Genomic DNA, 13938 nt, shown 5'->3' on the forward strand with positions numbered 1-13938 from the left:
CTCAGTCGTCACTTGTGAATGAGTGGAGCAAGCAACACAGGACACCCAAAGGGACACTGTTACAGCTCAGAAAAGCCAGGAGTGGGGGCTCAGGAAGGAGGGGGCTGGCTCACTGCAACTACAGATGCCCCGGAGGTTTCCCTCACGCCCTCTTAGTGGGGACTGGGCGTGCTGGTCTTCATCCACCTCTTCAGGAGGACGCTGGTCAGGGCCCAGGAGGCGAGCTCTCCTGTTCCCCGGGGGACCCGGCCCCAGAGCCAGGCCCCTACTCCAGACGGTACCGTTTGGATTTCCTCCGCCCTTTCTCTTTGTTTGGTATGGAGGTTTGCTAAATGCCTCACTTAGAGTGATCTAATTTTTACACAAAAATAGTTTAATAGATAAGAAAAGAATTTTATTGCAGCCCACGTGCCCCAGGTTTTGTTTGGAAAACAGTCCCTGTGCCCATAAAAAGGAAAGAACTGCCGAGTCCAATCCCTCCCCGCCCTGTCCCCACTGGGTCCTAGGCTATGTGGGGACCAGAAGGCCAGGGAACCTTCCAGCAAAAACATTAGAACAGTTGGAACCTGGTGTCCAGTCTGGGTCTGGCCAGTCTGGCCCTTTGCCCGCCTCACTGAGCCATTTCCTCCCAGACTGGGGCAAGTTTCCTGCCCCAAGGGAACGGAGGGCACTCCCAGGCAGATGAGGGGCTAGGTCCTGTATTGGGGGTGGGGAACACACAATATCCCCCACCTCAGCTACTCTAAGGCAGAGTGGCCCTCCTTGGAGTAGGACAGAGCAGGGGACCAGAGGTAGGGCTCAAGCCATCAGTGGGGTGGCCACTCCTGGAGGGGTCAGCGGACACCACCCCGCCCAGCCTTGGGCCAGCCTGCCCATCTCCCAGGTGTTCCGCGTGCAGGGAGCGCAGACTCCTCGCCAGGCCCTGTCTGCCCTGAAGCGGCCTGTGGGCGGACATGGCGGCCTCTGCTGGGAGTGAGGCCCACAGGAGCCTGGAATTCTCCAGAACATTCTCCAGCCTTCACCTCCTCCCTGGTGCCTCCCCAGCCCCTCAAACAGCCTGGCCCTCACAGCCCCTCAGAAGTCCCCTGGCTGCCGGTCCTTTGCCCCATGGGGACCCTCCTGGGAAAAGGCTTCAGCCCAACCCCCATGGAAGCAAGGCACCCAGGGGAGCTGGGTGTCTGGGCCAGGAGAACATGACCGTGATGGAGCTTCGGGCTACGCTGGGCAAAAGGTGTCCAGAACCACGTTCCAGAACCTGCCAATAACGGACCTGTGATATTTTTTATTCCCACCGACGAGGTTCCCTGGCCCCAACTCTTCTATGAGAAGAGAGGAGCAAGAAGCATGCAAAACACTTGAGCTCTGCGGTCCAGGCTGCCTGGATGCAGATCCTGACGGCCGATAACCAGCTGTGTGCCCTCGAGGGAGTTACTTCACCTCTCTGAGACTCAGTTTCTGAATCTGTAAAAGGGGATAACAGTACCTACCTCCTGGGGCTGATGTCAGAATGAAATGAGTCCTACCAAGGCTCAGCACAGTGCCCAGCACACGGGGGGGCAGCCACCCCATGGCACACGGCAGGCCAGCAGAGGAGCTGGCGTCCAGCCTTCGTCCGTGCTCTCTGTGGCCTCCGAGAGCTGCACCCTGCAGGGGACATGAGGTGCCCACAGAGGCCACTTCAGCACTGTGTTTCCTTCAGCTGTGTCTCAGCCTAGGATGGCACAGGACAGGCACTGTCCATCCCGGTACAAGTAGGCGCTGGTCCATGTGTCCACCACGCTGCGCCCTGTTGCCACCTCTCAGCCACCTCAGTGTGGGACTCCTGACATGCCAGCCTGCCGGGCCGGCAGAGCCACGTGGCCTCAGAAAAGCCCCTTTCCTGATCTGTTTGCTCACAATTCTAAGCTCAGGTTGAGAAAAACATCTTTATTGTCCACGGAGGAGGTCAGGGAGGCCAGGAAGGGGGAAGCCCTTCTGAGGATGCGCCTCTCCCCTCCCCCTCCCCCCACGGCAGGTCTAGGGGGCCTGCATGTCCTCTGCCCACCCTGAGGAAGGAGGATGAACCTGGTGGCCTCCAGGTGCCCCCACCTTCTGAAGGGCCTAGCCCTCCCCTCCATCTCGGGTGGGGGGGACTCCAGTGCCCACCTCAAGTTCCAGGTGGGGGCCAACCCTGCCGGTCTGCCTCCAGGCACCGTGCTGGGGGGGGGGTCCAGGCCTCCAGATGGGCCTGTGTGGGCTTGAGTCAGACTACGAGTCCGCGAGTCCTCTCTGAGGCGGGTCAGGAGCGGGCCGTCCCCTGGGTCTGGGCAGGTGCTAAGGGCCGGGCCTGGCTTGGAGGTGACACCAAAGGCCTCTGGGTTGGAAAGTCCTGAGGGGACGTGGGGAGGAAAGGATGAAGGACACCCCCCAATGCCCCATTCTCCGGGGGGACACTTCAGGCCTTCATTTATCCAAGACCATCCTCCCATTTGGGGCTTCTGGGGCACAGGTCAAAGGTTACCACCAGGTGAGAGGGGATTCCAGCCCCCTCTGCCCCGCATCCCGAGAGAGGGCGCCCCAGCTCTTCTTAAACAAGTGTCAGCCCGTTGAGGCTCCCGTGGCTGTCTGGGGCAAGGCACAGGGTGCCTGGGGGTCTGGGGGAGGCACGGGGTGAGGGTGCCCACCTGTATCTGGCAAAGGTCAAGCAGAGTGCGGACGCCCACCAGGCACCAAAGTTCGCCCAGCAGGGAGATGAGGACACCCAGGAGGTCCAGCCAGCGGCCCACGGTCAGCAGCAGCACGAAGAGGCCACCCATGCGCACCAGCACCGTCTGGACCTGGTTCTGCAGGCCAGGGTGGGGGTGCTGCCGCTGCTCCTCTGTGGGGGACACACGCCTGTCATCACCTGCCTGCCACGACCAGTGCCCCAAATTGAGGTCCAGCTGGATCAGGGCTGGACCTCCCAGCTCCCCCACTGACCCTCCCCAGTTTGAGCCTTCCCCTCCCAGATAGCCCCTCCCCCTTGCCTCTGGCCCCACCCCCCACAGCGAGCATTCCCCCGCCCCAGAGCACCAGGCCCATCTCCCTCCCAGCATCACTGCCCACCTGCAGGTCTCACACTGGTGAGCTCCACCTGTCTGTCCTCAGGGCAGAGCCGCCGGCCTCCAGCTGCAGCATTGGCCTGACTCCTCCCCTGCAGTTCTACCTCTGATCCACTAGGAGGCCTGTCAGCTCTTTCTGCCAAACAGGCCCCACCCACGCACCCCTCCCCACTCTACTGCCCTACCTGGTCCTGGCCTCCTGGCTGGGCTCCTGGCTCCTGTTCTTGACCCTATAACTCAAGTGGTCTACTCAACAGCTAATGACCTTCTAAACACATCAGTGAGATTAAAATCACTCTTCTGCTTTTAATCCTCCAGCCCTTCCCGCTGCATTTGAGGCAAGCTCCAAACTCCTTTATCTAGCCTGGGAGGTCCTGACCACTTTGACCGGTGCCTCCAGGCTCTCCAGCCTCATCTGGCCCCTGGCTTGTTCCCCTTTGCCCAAACCCCCAGCCATCCCGGTTTCCTTGCTGTTCATCAAGCACACCGAGTCCATGCCCACCCCAGGGCCTTTGCACCTGCTGCTCTTTGCCTGGCCACCCTTCCTTTTCCTGCCATCATCACTCTGCCCACCCCATCCTCACTCTGCAGACAGGTGGCTCTTCCTAGAGCCCAGATGTGACTGGGTCACCCTCTCCTGCTTAAAACCCTGCAATGGCTTTCTATCGTTCTCCGTAGCCTGGCCCACAGGGACTCTCCATCAGGCCCCCATGCACCTCATCCCCTCAGCCCTCTTGGGGTGACAGCTACACTCAGCTGTTTTCGGTTGTTCAAGGCCGTCAGGCTCTCTCTCCCCTCTGAACTTGGCATGCAAGGTCCTGTGCCCCTGTCACGTCTCTCAGAGGGCCCCTGCTTACCCTTCAAGGTCCAATTCCAGAACTATCTGCTCAGGGCTCCCACTGCACGCTGCACCCTTCCCTGAGCTGCCTCATCTACCAAATGGTCTCTGTCACCATGCCAGACCCGCTGGATGACAGGGATGGGGACTACCTTGCCGGCCTCCTCAGGGTCAGAAAGCAGGATGCTAATGTGTGGCAAACGCCCAGGACCCCGACTGTGGCCATTACCTTGCATGTAAATGACCAGCAGGGTGTAGCAGATGGTGAGCGGCGTCCAGAAGCGCACAGCTTCCGAGGTGGTCAGGAAGTCCTGGTTGATGAGGGCCACGGCCGCCAGGTCACTCACGCCAAAGGCCACGGCCAGGATGCGGCCCAGCAGCCGGGGGAGGCCATGCGCGCTGGCCAGCAGGCCCAGGCAAACCCCGCAGTAGTGCTGGCTGCTGTGCAGCTCGTAGAGGGAGCAGACGTGGCGGCAGAGGCGCTGGGTGACTGTGTTGAGCAGCAGGGCCAGCCCGAGGCCCAGCAGCAGGTTCAGAGTGCAGTGAGCGGCGCCCTCCTGCAGGAAGCTCAGGCCGCAGGTCAGCCCGCAGCCCAGTGAGTACTGGCACAGCAGGTACAGCTGCAGCCTCTCGGTGCTCCGGGAGCCCTGGCAGGGGACGGGGCAGAAGAGGGGCTATAATTGTGGGGCTCGGGCCTCCCCTTGCCACTGGGGCCCTGAGGGCTGTCACAGTACAAATGCTTTGGTCTGTAGGAGGCTGGAGCCCAAAGGAGCCCTGAGGACCTCCCCCCATCAGAGGGAATGTCGCCTTCACGTCCAGCCCTAAAGGGATCATTTCCTGCAGCTTAATTTCACGTGCTTGCTGAAGGGTGGTGGCTCAGAGCCCTGAAGACCTGAGTTCAAAGCCTGACTCTGTGTCTTGTGGGTTGTTGGCCACAGACAAGCCACGTACTCTCTCTAAGCCTTAACTTTGCACCAGTGAAATGGAGGGGGTCACAGGAACCTCAGTCCCTCTCAGGTGAGAGGATAGTGGGATGACACGCTCCAGCTACCAGCATGTGGGAAGCCCTTGGCTTCCAGGAGCCGCCGCCAGCATCTTCTCGGACTGGGGGCGTGTCTACTCTGGGTGGAGACTTGGTCTTGGTGGTCACAACCCGAGGAGATGCCACGCTCCAAGTGGGCCCAGCTTCCTGTGTTTGGGGTGGAATCCAGGGCCCAGGCTAGGCAGGGCACACCTCCCACCCCCCTGCGGCCTCACCTTGCCCAGGGAGAGCAGCGTGGAGACAGCCCGGAGGGAGAACTCCAGTGCCACCAGGGAGGCCACCCGGTTCCCCACGACGGTCAGGATCAGGGCCAGTCCGGTCAGGTGCACGGTGTCCAGAGAAGTCCACCGGGCCCGAAGCTGCTCCTTTTGCGGTCGCCGCTCCGGATTGCTGTGGGGAGAGCGGCTGAAGGCAGAGGGGCAGAACCACCAGCCTGGGCCCTGGCAGGGGTCCCAGGGCCCCCGGCCACACTTCCTGGCCAGACAGTGGTCTCTTGCCCCCAATCCTCTCACAGAGGCCAGAGTCACAGCTGGGGACCCAGGGACCTCAGAAGGGCTGGTAGTGGGCTGGGAGGCGGGCACTCACTTGGCACAGCCCACGAAGAAGTAAACCTTCAGCAGGTTGTTCAGGACAGAGACTCCGCAGGCCCCGATGAGGCCTGAGGGGTGGAGGGAAAGTAGGGGTGCTTGGTAGGGTTAGGGGAGGGGAAGCCTGGGGGCTGGGAGACCTAGGGTTGGGGTCCACCCGGCACTTCAGGGAGCAGGCCCCAGAGGGCGCAGGGAGGCGGTGCTCACCTTGCAGGAGGGAGTTGAGCAGGAGGCCTGAGCCCCACTCAAGGGAGGAGAGGCCAGGGAGCCAGGAGGTGGGGGACAGCAGGGAGAACATGGCCGTCAGCTGCTGCAGTCCCAGCCTCTGGCCAGGTCTGCACCGGAGAGCCTGAGTCACAGGGCAAAGGTGTCAGTGGAGGCGAGGCAGGGAGGGAGGGATCAAAGGCCCAGAGCCCAGAGGGAGGGGGAGGAGAGGAGAGCCAGGGGCCTTAAACCTGCCAGCTGTGGGGTGTTCCCACTCTGGGCAGCAGGGGGTGAAGGGCGTCTCTGGGGTTGGTGTCAGTCTCTCTGCTCCAGTCTGGTGCTGCCTGTCTCAGCCTCCCTTGGGGCTTCCCATACAGTGGCTTCCCGAAGCCCCAAGCCTTGTCTGTCCTCCGTCAGGTACTGTCCCCCAGTCTCAGGTCTGGGCTCTGTCCTCTCAGCCCAGGATCTGGAAGGGGGCACCTGTTCCCCCTTCAGGTTCTACTCTCAGCCAGAAGTCTGGAGGGGTCCCTTATCGCCCTCACTGCCAGAGGTTGGGATTCAGCTCCAGGCCCCACCCCTGGGCCACAGGGCAGCCTGCCGCTCCTCTCCTCTCTGTGTCCACTAGGGGGCAGGCCTCTCCTGGGCCCTCTAGGGTGGGGCTGGATTGCCCAGTTCTTCTGGATCCTCCTTTCCCAGTCGGAAGAGGTCAAGGGGGTTTTAACTGGGGGGAGGGGAGACTGAGGTCGAGCGCCAAAGTGGCGGGGGTGGGGGGTGGGCTCAGGGTCAGGGAGACTGAGACCGCCTGCACAAGGGAGTCATAGTAGTAAACAAAATAGAAAACTTTATTGGTCTGGAGTGTTGGTAGGATTCCCCTGGGGGGCAGCTTGTCCAAGACACAGGGTGTTGGCAGGAAGGTGGTTCAGGCCGCTTGACCTGGACCCGTCCCGCCCCTTCCAGGGACTTGGGTGTCCACCTGTGAGCACAGAGGGACACACCCATGTGAGGAGTGTGGCTGCAGCTTGGGGAACAGGCCAGGTTGAGGACACCTAGCTCTGCCACTCACTTTGGGGAAGTCGCGCCCCTGCCCTGGCACCGGTCTCCTCATCTGGACAACGGCCACCTTGGGGGCTCCCTTTCAGGGTTGTAACGAGGGTCTGCGTGCACAGTTGCAGGGCTGGGCACCTAGCAAGACCTTGGTAAAAGCCCTTTGTTGGTGTGATGGCCTGAATTGTGTTTCCTGACCCTCCATTCATGTAATGAAGTCCGAGGCCCCAGTCCCCAGAATGTGACTTGGTTGGAGTCTGGGTCCTTAAAGAGGAGATTAAATGGACATGAGGTTGCCAGGGTGGGCCTTAGTCCAATGTGACTGGTGTCCTTATAAGAAGAGGGCATTAGGGCGCAGACACGCACAGAAGGATGGACACAGAGAAGCTGGCCGTCTGCAAGCCAAGGAGAAAGGTCTCGGAAGAAACCAACCCTGCTGACCCTTTAATCTTGGACATCAGCTACCAGAATGGTGAGGAAATACCTTTCTATTGTTACAGCTGCCTAGTCCGGGGCACTTTGTTATGGCAGCCACCACAGATGGTGACATGCCTCACGGTGCTCCCGGGGTCTCCTCACATGTGCAGTGACTCCTCAGAGACATGCTAGCCCCCAGGGTCCTGGTCCTTGCCAAGGGCACAGTCCTGGTCTGGGCGGGGCTGAGTTCCAGTGGTGGCCTTGGTCAAAGCCAGGCACCCTCTGCGCCTCGGCTTCCCCATCAGCAAAGGAGGACTGTACTACCTCACGCTGCTGTTTCAGAATGAAGCTCGCTGGTGCGGTAAGTGACTCAGCTCACAACGATGCTCCAGAGTGGTCAGTGTGCCAATGAGCAAGACTGGGGGACAAGGCGACCCCAGACAGCAGAGGGAGGAGAATGCTCTGCAGAACAGAGTGGGGGGGGGATTCGGAGTGGGGTGGTGGGTCACGGGGCTGGTGGTCGACTACAGCCGCCCACATTCCCCGCAGACCTGTGGCCAGACCTGGGCCTGTGGCTGGCTCTGCAGTGGCCATTCCCAGCTGGAGTGGGTGACAGGATGTGTCAGGATGTGGGGAGGGGGGCGAGGGATGTGGCCTAGGTGTCCTGGCTCTGGCCCTGTGTGGCTAGTTTCCGGAGCTCGTCCCACAAGAACAGGCTGAGGATGGTATGGGGGCCCAGGCGCAGGTAGGCGGGGCCCAGGCCCTTGTAGAGCGCCAGAGGGCCCTCCTGCCGCCAGATCTTCACCAGACAGTCCGCGAGGCCCCTGTACAGCCGGCCCTGGGGACAGACACAGGGTGGGTGTCAGTGCGGGGGCCCTGGGGCCCTGGCTGGCACAGTAGGGCGTGGCTGTAGGGGCTTCTGCAGCAGGTCAGAAGAGGCAGCCCCACCCCAAGTTGAGCAAACTACAGAAAGACGGCCCTTTATGCTGCAAAATTTACAAAAGGGTCTCTTCCTTCAGACAGCTCCGGGCTCAGTTTGAGCAGTGGCATGCAGGAGGGTGTCATCTCTCACTCAGCCTGTGGAGGGCGCCTGTGTGCTGGGCACAACGGCACCGCTGCCTGCGCGGTAGGTGTGAGCCAGCAAGGCCACTGGGCTGAGCCTGGTTCCCTCCGCAGGCTCCTCCACAGACCAGCAGGGTGACCTCAGACAAGTCACTTGAGGTCTCTGAGCCTCAGTTTCCCCGCCAGGAAGTTGAAGGTGGTGGTGAGAATGGGATACAATCCATCTGTGGGCCTGCTCAGCATGTACCCAGGACACAGGTGCTGGGTGCCGAAGCTGAAGGAACACGTTCGCCTGAGCGTCACCTGTCTGTGCATAGCTGGCCATGTGTGGAGGTTGGTGAGGGCGCTCTCTAGCGCCCCGCATCCTCGCCACCCAGTCCCCGCTCACCCTGCCAGCTCCATCCACGGGCTGATTGTACAGCCGAGTGCTGACCACATCGAAGGGAGTCATGGCAGCCACCACAGCCACGCTGCTGATCATGCCTCCGGCCAGGGCCACCAGGCAGCTGTCCTCTGGGAGCCACTGTGGGGACGAGATGGCTGCTGACCCCTGCAGCTGCCCTCCACCCATGTCCCACTACCCGGCGTGGGAAGAGCTGGGAGAAGGGGGACAGACAAGGCCCCCGCACTCTGGCTGTTTCCCACCCCACCCCTCCCCCACCCCAAGTTCCTTTACAGCTTCAGGGTTCGCTGCTGACACCCACTTCTGCTGGGCCAGGGGTCTTCAGGGGCCCTGTCTGTGACCATCCCTTAGGATTCCCTGTGTGAGGGCCCAGGTGGACTGGGCACAGGTGTCCCTGGCCCCTCACCTGCCTCTCCTGCACCCAGGCCTTAGCAGAGGCGAAGGTAGCCAGCTGGGCAGCCGAGCCAACCATGACTCGGGGCACGGCCCCGCCCACGCCCCGCCACAGCCCTGCCAGGCCCTGCTGCCGCCAGATGGTCTCCAAGGCGCCCAGGACGCTCTGTGGGGAGAGGGCACAGGGTCACTGAGTAGCCCCTGCCAGCCCAGGAGCCCACCCAGCCCAGGGAGCTCTGGGAAGTGACAGTCCCACCTGGTGGTGGTGCTGGTGCCCCACCGCCATCCCGGCCACCGTCTGGGCCTGCAGCTGCGTTTTGACCTGTGAGAGCAGAAGTGACAGAAGGCTTAGGGCTGGAGCCTTGCAGAGCCCGGCTGAGCGTGTGTGGAGGGCACCCTTCCCTGGTGCCCTGGGCCAGATGGCAGGCCTGGGCCGGGAGGTTCCAGGGAGCAGTGCGTTCTTTGAGCCCAACTATGTGCTCAGGGGGCGTGTGGAACAGGGTCAGAGGAGTCTCCAGAGCTGGCCTAGTCCTGCACCTTGTATACCCTGGGGCAAGTTGCTTAACTTGTCTGCCTAGCTTTGAAAAGCTGTTTTGTGGACTGAGAGGTAACAATGGTTATGCATCCAGCCTAGCACTGGGGCCCTGGCTCAATGGGAGCTTTATTCTGGACTTGCAGGAGCCACACAGGAGCCTACTCGGGTTTGAGCCACCACAGCTGCTACGCTCTGCACCTACCCTGGCTCAGGATCTGCAGGGCAGGGACCCCAGGGAAGGGAGGATGGGGCAAGGTCATGCTGCCCCGGGGCAGACTGCAGACCGGACAGGGATGTTCCAGGGAGCAGCCCCACCCAGCCTGCACCACCCCACCTAACCACTGAGGCCAGCCTGGGAAGTTTCAGAACCCCGGAGGAGCTGGGTCCTGGGATGGAGGCAGATGGGGACAAGGCACTCACCAGGTAAGCAGGACTTCCCACGAAGGCTCCCAGTGCCCCGGCCACAGCTCCTGCCACCACGGTGCCACCTGGCTGCTGAGTGAGGCCAGCCTGGCAGGCCAGGCTGTAGCAGTAGAAGCGGACGCTGTTCATGAGGCCCTGGTAGAGGAGGCTGGCGGCCAGCCCCTTCTGCAAGCCACATAGTCCATCTGTTCTGGCCACAGCGGCTACTGAGGCCACCAAGCCCCGGTAGGGCCGGTGGTAGGTGCCTGGGGCCTGTAGCTCCCCCTGCAGCTGCAGCCGTGTCTTCACCACTTCCAGGGGGTTGGTGAAGACGCAGGCCAGGCAACAGGCCGAGGCCCCCAGCACTAGGTCCACAGCTGGGGCAACTGTTTCCATGTCCTTCGAGCCAGTGGCCAGCTGTGCCCGGGTCAGGGGCATGGCACCAGCCCTGGGGTGGTGGCGCTTAGTCTGACTTTACCCCTGAAGGACCACAGGGCTGGGGATCAAGGGGTCCTGGGGACATGTCTGGAAGGCAGGGGTCTGCTGGGAGCAGCCCCTTCGGCTGCTCAGGCGGCTCCCGATCTTTCCTAGCGTCCACCTGCTCCGCTTAGCAGCCAGAGCTGTTGGTGCCTGGGACACACCCCCACTGTGTCTGACCAATCCCAGCTGCCTTTGTTCTCCACAGCTCCTTGCGGGGGTGGGCCTAGACCCTGGGATCTGGGGGAAAGGTCACCTAGGACCAGAGGGAGAGATTAGGGGCAGAGGGAAGGTGCCAGCCACCCGAGACTCCTCCTTCTGCCCCTCTGGTCCTCCTGCCCTCCCTCTGGCCCTGGGGCAAAGGGCTGGTGCTCCTGCCACAGCTTTGGCTCAGCCAGTGATGCTGTAGCTCAGAGCCCTGGGCACTGGGCAACTGCCCTGGTAGGCTCTTGGCCTCTACGTGCCCAGGCAACTCAGCAAGTGCCCCAGGCCCACCTCTGCCACTCTCTGTGACACCCCCTTTCCCACCTTCCCACCTTCAATCTGGCTGCCCCAGTCTGTGCTCCTGCTGTCTGTGGGAGCAGAGCAGGGGGCGGGGCTGATCTTGACTCCTAGGCTGCAGTCTGTGACCTGGGCAAACCACTTCCCCTCTGAGCTGGTCTCTCCAGCTGGAAACCTGGGACCTCAGGACCCACTTCAGAGCTTCTTTGGAGGATTGGAGATATGTGAAGAGCACCCAAGAAAAGGGGGCCACATCTGCCCAGCCTGGGTGTCCCCTGGGTGGGTAGGAGATGGAAAAATAAGACTCCTTGTTTCTCAAGGAGTGACCAGTGACTTTGGTCATTTACCTGGCAAGGACTTGTCCGTCAGCACCACCCTCCTGCCAGTGGAAGCACCTCCAGGGTGTGGCTTTCTGAAGGAGAGCCCCAGGCGTGGAAATGGCCTTTTGTATCTGGTGGGCGGGGACCTTCCACCCCTGGGCACTTCGGCCAGCACCAGGCTGCTTTGACTAGGGGCTGGCACTACCCAGCCCACCTTGGCCTTGGCCCCCTGAGCAGCTCTCTCTCTGCACCAGGACTCCCAGAGACCTGCCCAGCCCAGGAGGCTTGGCATCCTCTGGCCAGCCCCCAGGGCAGCAGCTCACAAGGAGCTTTAGGAACAGTGTGAACTCTTCCGGGTTCATCCGAAGTGGCTGGCATCTCTCCCAAGAGCTGGGGAGGAGGGAGGGTTCTGCCCTGGTGGGGGAGACCACTGCAGGGCGAGCTGCTCCACACCTGCCGCCGCCGTTAACAGGAGGTGGGGCAAAGGTCGGGCCTGTGCTCCTCCAGGTGACAAGTGCCCCGGGCAGGGTCTCAGGGAATCTGGGGGTGGGGGGGGGGTGGGTGTGTGTGTGTGTGTGTGTGTGTGTGTGTGGCTCATGGGGTGGGGGCAGCTGATGGCACATTTGTGGAATGAGAAGGGCTGAAGATCCCCCGCATCCAGCCTGGTCAGAAAGGGTCAGTGACAATTCTTGGCAATATAACAGATCTTTTTATTTTAAAAAACAAAACCCAGACCACCTGACTCCTTCCCCCAGAGGGCCCTTGAGAAAGCTCTTGAGAAGGGCCTGGCTCTAGCCAAGCAGGGGACAGTGAGGTGGCTCCAATATGGACGCCAGGCCGGTGGACTCCGCTCTTCTCCAAGCCCTCTCCCTCCCTGTTGCTCCAGGGGAACGGAGAGCCTGACTCCTGGGTCCTCGGGCACTACCAGGTTCAGGGGAGGCGGGGCAGGGGCCATGGGCATGCAGGGCCTCCTGGCAGCCAGGGAGGGCCAGTGGGGCCTGGCTCCGGCCCCAGCAGGCAGGCAGCAGTGCACTGGGGGATGGAGCCAGCTGGGAGAAGACATGCACTGAGATCTCCATGTTCCAGCTTCCCTGCACAGCCAGGTAGATGCCCGACAATGAATAAGGATGGCCGGGCGCTCTGGGCCCCCGGGGCAGCCTGAGCCTTGGTACGGGCCCCTGGCCCAGGAGTGGAAGAGGGGACTCCTGCCCTCCCTGTCCTTCTGCTCCTCTCAGAGTTAGTATTACTCTCATCGTCATCCTGGAGAGATGGCGTGGGCTGCGGCCAGGGCCCTGGGGAGGCGGCCATACACCCACAGAGCCCATAGGGCTCAGACCCTCTGCCCCCGGCACTTTCCAGCGCCCACCTGCTGGGCAGGGTGCCCAGGGCTGTTGAGCACCCCCTGGGGACCCCTGGGAGGGACAGACCCTGTCTCAAGCTCCACTCGTCGCTTCTGCGGCCCGGGGTGGGAGCGGGCTGGGGGTGGGTGGAAGCCGGCCCCGAGCCACACACTGACACAGCGACAGTGACAGTGTGCACTGCTCCGTGCCTCCCGGTGCTGCCCCAACAGGACTCCAGCAGCTCTGCCTCAGCACCAGGGGTCCCGGGAGGCTCTGCCGCGGCACAGGCTGTCGCTGCGCTGCCACGCGCTGTGGATGAGGCTCAGGGCATCCTCGAACTTCTTGCTGGAGGCTTCCTGGATGGCCTTGTGGGGGAGGTCCACCTGCATCGGGGGAGCAGGGAACCTGTGAGGGCCGAGGGGACCCGCAGCACCAGGTGTGGCTAGGCCACCTGCTGAACTCCCACCCTTCAAGGAGGGGCTCCAGATGACCACAGAGTGATGGCTGGGCCTCCTCCTGCCCGGGAAGGCCCAGGCTCTCAGCAGGCCCCCCGCATGGCAGGCCCTGCGCTTCTGCCGGGGCACCTGAATGTGTCCTGCCCTCCCAGAATGGCTCTCCGCCTCTGCCCCACCGAAAGCATGTAACCCATGCTTTTGGACTGGAACCCAGACAGCTGGGGATGGTGTTTCCTGGGTTCCACTTCCAGCTTAGTCTCAGACTCGCTGGAGTAGTCAGGGCTTCCCTTCGGTCCTAAATGTTCGTGTCTGTCCTGGAGCTGCAGGTACGGGGCTGTCCCCAACCCCCACCTCCATCTGTGCCACGCAGGCCTCCTTTGCTCAGGGAATGGCTCCACTCTGCAGGGCCCTGGGCAGCTGGGTACCTGGTAGATGGTTCTCCACCCAGAGTTCAGTGCAGACAGGAATCGCTCCAGTTCAGATATGCAGCTCAAGTAGATGACCCAGGGTGGGAGGGGCTGCTGGCTGTCCCGGGAGAACTCCTGGGGAGAGCAGGGCTCCGGTGAGCAGACATGGGGCTCCCTCCCCTGGACCTGCCTCCACCGCCACCCACCTGGCTCACCAAGACACAGTACTCCTTGCCCGGTTCCGTGCAGACGGCGCTGATGTCGGCCAGCTCGGCTGTGCCCAGGGAGCGGAAGAAGCTGGTCTGGCAATCCTCATGGCATGTGAAAAGGCGGTCATCGGTGATCACCAGGCAGCAGGGGATGCAGGGACTGGGGGATACCCCCTGGGGGATGACCTGAAGGGCGTTGGCAGAGGGACGGGGAGAAGCAAG

General features: G+C 62.3%; 3 protein-coding genes across 6 annotated transcripts in view; all 3 read right to left on the reverse strand.

The window, feature by feature from the left end:
- Positions 1-1906: 1906 nt before the first annotated feature.
- TMEM82 (transmembrane protein 82) lies at positions 1907-6389 on the reverse strand. 2 transcript variants are annotated; one of them, XM_037045154.1, is made up of 6 exons: positions 5755-6389; positions 5546-5618; positions 5176-5350; positions 4148-4565; positions 2664-2857; positions 1907-2353 (listed from the first exon to the last, which is right to left on the reverse strand). In XM_037045154.1, the coding sequence occupies exons 1-6, from the start codon at positions 5843-5845 to the stop codon at positions 2279-2281; spliced, it is 1026 nt and encodes a 341-aa protein (XP_036901049.1). In that variant the 5' UTR covers positions 5846-6389; the 3' UTR covers positions 1907-2278. The 2 variants fall into 2 exon arrangements, with proteins under 2 accessions (XP_036901049.1, XP_036901046.1); XM_037045151.1 differs by having other exon boundaries at positions 1907-2368; positions 5755-6384.
- A 177-nt stretch (positions 6390-6566) lies between these two features.
- Positions 6567-10780, reverse strand: SLC25A34 (solute carrier family 25 member 34). Of its 2 annotated transcripts, XM_037045155.1 has the most exons (5): positions 10026-10779; positions 9327-9392; positions 9084-9236; positions 8663-8797; positions 6567-8050 (listed from the first exon to the last, which is right to left on the reverse strand). In XM_037045155.1, the coding sequence occupies exons 1-5, from the start codon at positions 10443-10445 to the stop codon at positions 7868-7870; spliced, it is 957 nt and encodes a 318-aa protein (XP_036901050.1). In that variant the 5' UTR covers positions 10446-10779; the 3' UTR covers positions 6567-7867. The 2 variants fall into 2 exon arrangements, with proteins under 2 accessions (XP_036901050.1, XP_036901051.1); XM_037045156.1 differs by lacking the exon at positions 9084-9236 and having other exon boundaries at positions 10026-10780.
- A 1211-nt stretch (positions 10781-11991) lies between these two features.
- PLEKHM2 (pleckstrin homology and RUN domain containing M2) overlaps positions 11992-13938 on the reverse strand; it is a 38925-nt gene continuing 36978 nt past the window's right edge. The window contains exons 18-20 of one of the 2 annotated variants that reach the window (XM_037045150.1): positions 13723-13902; positions 13526-13642; positions 11992-13028 (exon numbers count right to left, since the gene is read on the reverse strand). In XM_037045150.1, the coding sequence (XP_036901045.1) occupies positions 12894-13028; positions 13526-13642; positions 13723-13902 (432 nt within the window). In that variant the 3' untranslated portion in view covers positions 11992-12893. Of the gene's footprint in view, positions 13029-13525; positions 13643-13722; positions 13903-13938 lie in introns of those variants that run through there. The other variant, XR_005066342.1, reaches the window with a different exon arrangement.

This window comes from Sturnira hondurensis, unplaced genomic scaffold (genome assembly GCF_014824575.4).
Source record: "Sturnira hondurensis isolate 20B ecotype Veracruz unplaced genomic scaffold, ASM1482457v3 Scaffold0004257, whole genome shotgun sequence".
Classification (NCBI taxonomy): Eukaryota; Metazoa; Chordata; class Mammalia; order Chiroptera; family Phyllostomidae; genus Sturnira; species Sturnira hondurensis.